This window comes from Dipodomys merriami, unplaced genomic scaffold (assembly GCF_024711535.1).
Source record: "Dipodomys merriami isolate MVZ:Mamm:240054 unplaced genomic scaffold, mDipMer1.0.p SCAF_70, whole genome shotgun sequence".
NCBI lineage: Eukaryota > Metazoa > Chordata > Mammalia > Rodentia > Heteromyidae > Dipodomys > Dipodomys merriami.
The window spans coordinates 2,148,010-2,157,358 of NW_027206291.1; the positions used below are offsets into that span (position 1 = coordinate 2,148,010).

General features: G+C 70.9%; 1 protein-coding gene across 1 annotated transcript; it reads left to right on the top strand.

The window, feature by feature from the left end:
- The first annotated feature begins 1,728 nt into the window (after window positions 1-1,728).
- Window positions 1,729-7,982, top strand: Cers1 (ceramide synthase 1). Its single transcript, XM_070008212.1, has 6 exons — window positions 1,729-1,773; window positions 2,761-2,920; window positions 5,489-5,669; window positions 6,900-7,061; window positions 7,540-7,687; window positions 7,869-7,982. The coding sequence occupies exons 2-6, from the start codon at window positions 2,806-2,808 to the stop codon at window positions 7,980-7,982; spliced, it is 720 nt and encodes a 239-aa protein (XP_069864313.1). The 5' UTR covers window positions 1,729-1,773; window positions 2,761-2,805.
- Window positions 7,983-9,349: the final 1,367 nt, after the last annotated feature.

The window sequence follows — 9,349 nt, forward strand, 5'->3', positions numbered from 1 at the left end:
CACAGTGCCCCCAAGACCGAAGCCAAGGTGGCCAGCCCCTGTGCCTCTGTGGGGCGAGGCTTCCCACCGGAGGGCAGGAGCAGGGTAGAGGAGGCCGGCCTGGGCTGGGGGGTCCCCCCCCCCCCGCCCTGAGCCCCGTGGGGCAGGAGCAGGGTGGAGAGGCCAGCCTGGGCCGCCCCCCCCCCCCCCCCGCACTGAGCCCCGTGGGGCAGGAGCAGGGTGGAGAGGCCGGCCTGGGCTGGGGGGTCCCCCCCCCCCCGCCCTGAGCCCCGTGGGGCAGGAGCAGGGTGGAGAGGCCGGCCTGGGCTGGGTCCCCCCCCCCCCCCCCCCCCGCACTGAGCTGTGCCCCAGGACAGGTTCTGGGCGGGGTGGCCCTTCGAGGCACCCACAAAGACCTGAGGCTCCGGAGGACGCGAGTTCCTGGGGCGCCGGCCAGGGCCTGGCCACAGCCTGCACTCCCTGGCCGCCTCGTCTCCTGGGGGTAGATGAGACACTTGGCTTTCCAGGCCGTTCATCCGTCCCCAGGGCCCTGCCTGAAACTCAACCCCGTTCCTGGTTGCCAGGACCAGAGAGCAAGCGGCCCCCACGCAGGGGACGGGGCTGGCCCTGGGCGTGAGCGGGGCTTCAGGACCCCTGACCCCCGTCAGCCGCAGGCCGGGCGCCTGCACCAGCCCACACACCTGTGCCAGCCTCACCACCGCCAGGAAGAAACTCGAGGCGCAGCCCCAGGGCACAGCCTCTCCCGTTACCCAGGGGTGCCAGACAGTGGGGGCGGGGAGCCCCGGGGGTGCTTGGTGCTCAGGCCTCCTGCTGGGCCAGCCCTGCACAGACACGCACACGTGCACCCCAGGGTGTGATGAGTCCCCTGCCCGGACCGGGGCGCGTCTCCGGAGCAGGGGTGCGGGGTGAGAGGGCAGGCGGGGAGGGGGGGGGACGGCCGGGCCCGGTCAGGTCTGCGGAAGGCCAGGAGGCAGGCGGGGGACTGCAGAGGGGGACTCGGGTGGCCGTGGAGTGCGGTGGGGGGGCGCCTGGCCCTGCCAGGGCCCGAGTGTGGGGCTGGGGGGGGCCGGGCCGGGCAGCGTTGAGACCCCAGCTCGGGGCTCCACGTGCGGGGACACGAGGCCCGTGTTCTCTTTCCCGGGTCGCGTGAGGGCCAAGGTGGGCTCGGCGGGGCCGGGCGGGGCGTCGCGGGGCGTGGGCACCGGGCGGTGTCCCGACCCAGGCGGCGGTGCCGACCGGAGGCCGCGCCCGGCCCTGGGAGCATCGCGGTCCCCGGCGGCCGACGGCCGGCCCGGCCGGGCGTCCTTGGCCTCCGTGTCCCGACGGCGCGGTGCGGTGAGGCGCCGGCCGCCCGCGGTCCCCGCGCCGGAGCTGCGGCGGAGCGAGCGGGCCGTGCACCCCGTGGGGGCGGAGCCTGCGCCGGCCACGCCCCCGCCGACCCCCGCGCCGGGCTCCGCTGCGGCGCGTGACGCGGGCGCGCGGCTCGGGCGGCTCCGCGGCGGGCGGAGGGCGTGCGGGCGCATGGCGGCGGCGGCGGGGGTCGCGGCGGGGCCGGCGGGGCCCGAGCCCATGCCGAGCTACGCGCAGCTGGTGCAGCGCGGCTGGGGCAGCGCGCTGGCGGCGGCGCGGGGCTGCGCGGACTGCGGCTGGGGCCTGGCGCGCCGCGGCCTGGCGGAGCACGCGCACCTGGCGCCGCCCGAGCTGCTGCTGCTGGCGCTCGGCGCGCTCGGCTGGACGGCGCTGCGCGCCGCGGCCACCGCGCGCCTCTTTCGGGTCAGTGCGGCCTGCGGGGCGCGGGGCGCGGGGTCGCGGCCTGGGGACCGGGGATCTCGGGTCACCCCGGGCCGGCCGTGCGCAGGCCGCACGGCCCGGAGCCCGCCCCGCCCCGCTCGGCTCGGGGGCTCGGGGCGCGCGCTGCGCGGGGGCCGCGGATCCGGGGGTCCCGGACGGGGCCCGCGTGACCCTGGCGCTGACGTCGGGGCGCCCCGCCCTGGGGAGGGGTCTCCCCGGCAGGTGTCGGGCCGGCGGCGCCCCGGGCCGGGCTGGGGGTGCGGGGCCCGCGCCCAGCGCCAACAAAGGACCTTTCTGTGCGGGCCAAGGAGAGGCCGGGCCTGGCGGGGACGCGGGGTGTTGCCGGGCGGCCGCTGCGCCCACCCTCGCCTTTGCGTCACCGGGGGGGGGGAACCCCGACAAGCGCCTCCGCCGGAAGGGCCCCGAGCCGCCCCCGGGGCGCGTGCCGCGCGGGGGCCCGAGAGGGGCCGCGGAGGGGGCCCCGCGCCCCGCGTTCCCCGCAGTCGGTGGGCAGCGCGCGGCCCCTCCTCCCGGCCCGGCCCTGCCCGGTGGCCGGGGTGACGGGGGCGGTGCCACCTGTTTCCATGGTAACCCCGGGCGCCCCGCTCCTGGGCCCCCTCCGCCCAGGAAGGGGGCGGGGCCTTCTCCCACGGCGCGGCCCCGCCCCCGAAGCCCAGACGCCCCGCCCACCGGTCCTCCTGACTGACAGGTGTGGGGCCCCTGGGCTCCCCGCGACCCTCCTCCGTTCCCCCCTTGCCGTCTCCCAGGCCCCTGCCCGCCCATCCCACCCCTGCGACCTCAGCCCGGGCCCAGGGCCGCTCCCCGGCCCCGCGCCAGGCGCCGGCCCCGGGACAGCTGGGCGCTAAGTTTAGCCCTTTGGCTGTCAGCCTTGGGGCCCGGTTACCGCGGGCGCTCGGGGCTCCCTGCGGCCGCCCGGCTGCCCGGCTCACGCCGCTCGCCTCCCCGCAGCCCCTGGCCAGGTGGTGCCGCCTCCAGCCCCGAGATGCCGCCAAGATGCCCGAGAGCGCCTGGAAGTTTCTCTTCTACCTGGGCTGCTGGAGCTACAGCGCCTACCTGCTCTTCGGCACCGACTACCCCTTCTTCCACGACCCGCCCTCCGCCTTCTACGGTAGGAAAGGCCCGGGCGCCGGACGCTGGTCCGACAGACACCGTGTCTGGGGTGGTCTCAGGCCCCGCTGGGCTCGGAGGAGGGCTCCTGGGGGTGGGAACCCTATTGTGAGCCGAGATGAGTCTTCCGGTGGTGCAAAGGCCCTGGGTATCCCCAAGGGCCGTGTAAGGCCTAGAGGGGCACTTCCCCGGGCTCTGGTTCTAAATGGGATGGGGTTCTGTGGGTGATGCGGCCTCTGCCGGCCACGGGGGGGGGGCTGGGGGTCCCCTGTGCGTCCTCCGGGTCCAGCCAGGACTCAAGGAGAGAGAAACAGCTGCCCTGGCCAGTGGGCGTCCTCAAGGCTGGAGTCTGGGTGGGCGATGGTTCTGTGCCGCCCGTGTCCTGCCAGGGGCCCGTCCTAAACCCGCACGCGTGCAGTTCCCCACTCCCTCCCTGCCTGTTTGCTGGGCCAGAGGCCCAGGCCTGGGGTGAGCCTGGCCAGGGCTGAGCAGCACCTGACCTGAGCACCTACAGAGGGGAGGAGGGCGGGGAGGGGGGGCAGCAGGGAGGGGGGCAGCGGGCCACTGCTGGTCTGGGCAGGGCTGCGGGACCCGCCCTGACTGCTGGGTGGTTTCTGTGTTTTTGTGTGTCTTCAGTCCTGGGGTTGAATGAGGTCTGGGCGCTGTCCCTGAGCTTCTTTTGCGCTACAGGAGCCTCTACCGAAGTCACATTCCCGGCCCTTGTTTGGTTTTTGGAGATGAGGGCTTTCCCTGTGGCCGGGCTGGGCTTGAACGCGGGGAGCGGACGGTGCTCCGGCCCCAGCACCTGGACCACAGGTGCCCTGTGGTATAAACGAACGTGTTCAGTTTCCTGATGGGGCTGGGGTTTGAACTGGTGGCCTCACACTCCGCAGCCGGCACTCTGCCCGCACCACACGTCAGCCACGCCCGCCAGCAGCACCAACTGTACTCCAAGGAGTGGGGAACCCCCCGCGTGCCCCGCACAGCCTCCCAGCCCCTGGCAGCAGGGACCCGCTTCTGTGTCTGTGGACTCACTGTTCCAGAACCTTCTCTGTTTTAGAGAGATTTTATTTTACTGCACAGGTGTGCAGTGTGCAGTCTCTCTCCAGCCCAGCCTCCCTCTCCAACCTCCCTCCTCCCTCCTCCCCAGCCTCCCTCCTCCCCAGCCTCCCGCCTCCCCAGCCTCCCCCTTCTGTAGATGACATCACTTTGCTTTTTTTTGGGGGGGGTGTCAGTTGTGGTGGCCAGTTGTCAGGGCTTGGGCGCTGTCCCTCAGCTCTTCAGCTCAAGGCTGGCGCTCTACCCCTTGAGCCACAGCGCCACTTCCAGTTTTTGGTGGTTCATTGAGGTCAGAGTCTCATGGGCTCTCTGCCCCAGCCGGCTGTGAACCGGGGTCCAGCTCCAGGCCTCCTGCGTGGCTGGGGTGATGGCCGGCGAGGGAGGCAGGCGGGGCTGGTGGAGTCGCTGGCCGCGGCGGGCGGAGGGGGCCGCGGTGCTGCCCGGTCCCCTCTGCCTGGGCTTGTGTGAGAAGGGCACACCGCCGCACATCTGCACTAGGTTCGAATCCGGCTGTGCTGTGTCTAGGGCCTTTCTCTGTGGGTTTGGAGATGTGACACCTCCCTCCCCTGCCGTGGGCCCAGGCGGTTGGTTATACCACAGTGTCTTTGCCTGAAGAGCTCCTCCGCCTGCCACAGCCGCAAAACAGCAGGGCCGGGCCTGGCTCGGAGTGGTGATGGCAGGAGCCGCCGCAGTCCCTGTGGCACCAGACGTGGTGGGGGGGGGCAGGGCAGTGGAAACTGCACCCCTCCTCCTGCAGATGCAGGCCCGTGCAAAGGGGGGACTGCGGAAAGGGGGGCTCTGCCTGCGCCAAGGGCCCGAGTTCTAGCTCTGCAGGGCTCACCTTCTGTCCCCTCCATCTGGTCTGGTGTCCAGGGAGCCATGCACCTGTCATTTCTTCTTCCCTTCCTTCCTTCCCTTCTCCTTGCGGGGAGTCTGTCTGTGCGTGGAGCGGCGTCTGTCTTCCTTCTTTCCCCTGGCTGCATCGTATTCCACAGTTCCGTGGGGTCACGTGTCCATCCATCCCTGAACATGTCTGGCTGTGGAAGTGGGGTGCTGAGCACAGAGGCGTGTCTGCAGCTTGGGCGCCTGTCTCTGAGGCAAGGTCTTGCTGGACATGTGCAGCCCAGGCTGGCCTAGAACTGGCATCCTTCCTCAGCCCCCCCCAGGGCTGGGAGCATAGGTGTCTTCCTGGGGGGCGCAGAGGAGTGCGATCTGGCGGGGGTAAGGTGAGGTGGCAGCGGCAGGGGGGCACGCCGCCTCAGGGGACAGCTGCCGGGTGAGTCATGGGGGTACAGGCTGGGGAGACTCTGGTGCATGCTTTTGGCTATGTGCTGGAACTTGCTAGAAATCTCATCCTGCCTCCCCCCCACCCCATGTAAGACCTTGTAGTATCGAGTGACAGGTAACCATTGGGAGCAGGCCCCCAGCCGTGGGCCGGGGTGGGCGGGGGATGTGGGGTCATGATGGGGATGCCCCGAGGACCCCCACTGTGACGTTGGGCTCTCTGCAGACTGGACGCCGGGCATGGCGGTCCCGCGGGACATCGCCGCCGCCTACCTGCTGCAGGGCAGCTTCTACGGGCACTCCATCTACGCCACCCTCTACATGGACGCCTGGCGCAAGGACTCGGTGGTCATGCTGCTCCACCACGTGGTGGCCCTGGTCCTCATCGTCGCCTCCTACGCCTTCCGGTGAGTGGTAGCGCTTCACCGCGTCAGCCACAGCACCCCCTCCAGACTTGGCCTGAATGGTTAGTTGGAGATAAGAGTCTTTCCCGCCCCGGCTGGCTAGGAATCCAGATCCTCCCGAGACATCAGTGTCCCGAGTGGCCTGAGCCACCGGTGCTGGGCTTTGAACCAATGACAGGGTGTTTTCTGGGGAGGGACCGTGGTAGCTGGGGTGAGGGTGGGGTGCTGGTATTCATGGGAAGCGGGAAGGTCCTGAGCCGGGGGTTTGGGGCAGAAACTATGGAACCAACCTGAAGAGCAGAGAAACCTGAAGGGAGCCTGGGCCTGGGATGGGGGAGGAGGGGCCTGGGTCAGGACCCAGGGAGCTGCGGGGAGGGCAGAGCCTAGCGGGAGACAGGACCAGGGGGCACAGGGCATGGGGCGGGCCCCGCCCCCCGCCCCGCCCCGCCCCCCGCCCCGCCCCGCCCATCACCGTGCCGGGCCACACCCCCCACCGCCGCGCCCCGCCCATCACCATGCCGGGCCACACCCCCCACCGCCGCGCCCCGCCCATCACCATGCCGGGCCCCGCCCCCCGCCACGCCACGCTCCCCGCCGCGCCACGCCCATCACCGTGCCGGGCCACACCCCCACCGCCGCGCCCCGCCCATCACCATGCCGGGCCACGCCCCCCGCTGCGCCCCGCCCATCACCGTGCCGGGCCACACCTCCGCGCCGGGCCACGCCCACACCGCGCCGGGCCACACCCCCACCGCCGCGCCACGCCCATCACAACGCCGGGCCCCGCCCCCCGCCACGCCACGCCCCCCGCCACGCCACGCTCCCCGCCGCGCCACGCCCATCACCGTGCCGGGCCACACCCCCACCGCCGCGCCCCGCCCATCACAACGCCGGGCCACACCCCACGACCGCGCCGAACCCTGCCCACCGCCGTGCCACGCCACGCCCCCCACGGCGCCGGGCCACACCCCCACCGCCGCGCCCCGCCCATCACCGTGCCGGGCCACACCTCCGCACCGGGCCACGCCCACACCGCGCCGGGCCACACCCCCACCGCCGCGCCCCGCCCATCACCGTGCCGGGCCACACCTCCGCGCCGGGCCACGCCCACACCGCGCCGGGCCACACCCCCACCGCCGCGCCACGCCCATCACCGTGCCGGGCCACACCTCCGCGCCGCGCCCCGCCCCTCCCGCCCAGCACCACCCGCCAGCCCCAGTCCTACCCCTCCAGGTACCACAACGTGGGGATCCTCGTGCTCTTCCTGCACGACATCAGCGACGTGCAGCTGGAGTTCACCAAGCTCAACACCTACTTCAAAGCCCGCGACGGCTCCTACCGCCGGCTTCACGCGCTGGTGGCCGACCTGGGCTGCCTCAGCTTCAGCTTCAGCTGGTGAGCAGGCCGCGGGAGGGCCTGGCGGGAGGGCGGGGACAGGCAGGACGGAGGCGAGGCCTAGCAAAGTGGGCGTGGCCAATCAGAAGGAGGAAGGGGTGGGGTGGGGCCAGACCAGGAGGGAGGTGGGACTAGTGGCCCGGGGGCGGGTCCTGGCCGTGAGGGCGGGGCCAGGCCTGGACGGGATGGGGTAGGGGCGGGGCGGGGCAGATGTGGGGCCGGGAAGCAGAGAGCACTTTGGGGGGGTAGTGGAACCCGGTTCTGGCGGCTCCTGGCAGAGCAGGGCCATGGAGTGGCCGTGGGGTGGTGAGCAAAGAGCTCTGGAGCGGACCTGAGGGGCAGGGCACGCATGGAGGAGGGAGCCGGGGAGGGCGGGGCTGGGCAGGGACGAGAGATGGGATTGGACGTGGGCTGAGTGAGGCCCCACCTCCTACCACCCCGCCCCTCCCCCTCCCTCCCCCCCCCCCCCCCCCCGCAGGTTCTGGTTCCGTCTCTACTGGTTCCCGCTCAAGGTCCTGTACGCCACCAGCCACTCCAGCCTGGTCTCCGTGCCCGACATCCCCTTCTACTTTTTCTTCAACGCACTCTTGCTGCTGCTCACCGTCATGAACATCTACTGGTTCCTGGTGAGTTGCCCGGCTTGGAGCAGGCAGTGTCCGTCCAGTCCTGGTCTGCGGGTAGAGCCATGGGAATCGCAGGTGAAAAGGGCCTGTGGCAGCAGCACACCGCTGCCCGCAGGGCTGGGGAGGAAGGAGGAAGAGGGAGGAAGGGCCTGTCTCACACCCCCCTCCCCTCCTCCCCCCACAGTACATCGTGGCTTTTGCTGCCAAGGTGCTGACGGGCCAGATGCGTGAGCTGAAGGACTTGCGGGAGTATGACCCCTCTGAAGCCCCGAACCCCACGCCCAGCAAAGCTGAGTGAGTGCAGAGGCCCAGCCTGGGACCCTTCCCTGAGCACCGAGGCAGTGGGCAGGGGCTGCCGACTGCCCCGGACTCGTTCACGCAGACCCCGCACGGGCGTGGACTGTGTGGTGGGCTGCAGGGGCGGCCGCGACACGGGGAGGGCACAGGGAGCGCGGCCTCCAACCTGTGACCTCCAACCTGCTCCTGCGTCCCGGCTGTGGGCTGAGTGCCGGGGACAACACCTGACACAGTGTAGTTGTGAGTGGGGACGGGAGGCTGCAGAAGGTTCCAGAAGCTGCTGGCCAGCCAGTCTCTGTGACCTGGACCAGGCGGTGGGGCCTGGTGTTGGGAAGCAGCTGGCTCCGACTCCATCGCCAGGACAGGATGGGGTCAGGAGCTGGGAGGGCCGTGTGTAAACCACGCGCTAGCCGGCACTGCGGCGACTCACACATCCTAGCTGCTGGGGGGGGGGGCTGCGATGGGGAGGACTGGAGGCCAGCCACGGCAGGAAAGACCACGAGACGCCCCTGGGGCAGGCGGTGTAGAAATAGTCTAGGGTGGATCAAACCTTTTGGCTGGAGTGGGCGGGGCTCAGGCAGGGCTGTGGGGGAGGGGTGGGGCCCACACCCCGGGCGGCAATGTCTCCTCTGGGGCCCCGGCCCGGTTGATTTTAGTTGTCCCTGGAAGGCAAGTCAGGAATTGTACTGAGAGATCAGTGAGGCCTCCCTGAGGATTCTTCCAGAACATTCCAGGGGGAGCAGTGGGGGAGAGAATGGGGTAGGAGATGACCTTGGTCAAATCTTAAAGCAAGAAAGGTTAGATTGGTGCTGTGGATGGACAGACTCACCGTGGGCTGGCCAGGCAGGCACCAGCCAGGCCCCCAACCCACTGCGCCCATTCCAACTCCCTGAATGCCCAGCCAGAGCATGGTGTGATGGGCACCCCACTTCTGAGAGCGCAAATCATAAAGAAGTAGGTGTCCCAGGGACACCCTTGAACAGAATCTCTACAGGTGGCAGGAGTTGGCTGGGTCTAACATAGAACATGGTCGGAGGCCGAGGGGGGGAGGGAGGGGAGTCAGAGGACAAGGGGTCAGAGGGCAGGGCCCAGGGATCAGGGTGAGGCTGAGGGGTCAGAGGGCAGGGCCCAGGGGTCAGAGGGCAGGGCCCAGGGGTCAGGGTGAGGCTGAGGGGTGGGAACGCCGCAGCAGAAGCATCCGCAGCCGTGCCAGGCTCGGTGGGCAGCACAGCATGTGCCTGGCACAGCGTGCAGGAAGTGATGAGACAGACTGACACAGACAGAGGGACAGACGGAGGGAAGGGAAACCTGTCCAGGTCGCAGGGAGGGTGGGGAGCTGTGGCAGGCCCCGAGATGTGCCCGGGCCAC

Coding starts and splice junctions, on each gene's coding strand:
- Cers1 (XM_070008212.1), top strand. CDS start 2,806: ATGCCCGAGAGCGCCTGGAAGTTTCTCTTCTACCTGGGCTGCTGGAGC. Junction 2,921..5,488: donor CCCGCCCTCCGCCTTCTACG/GTAGGAAAGGCC, acceptor GGCTCTCTGCAG/ACTGGACGCCGGGCATGGCG. Junction 7,062..7,539: donor CTCAGCTTCAGCTTCAGCTG/GTGAGCAGGCCG, acceptor CCCCCCCCGCAG/GTTCTGGTTCCGTCTCTACT.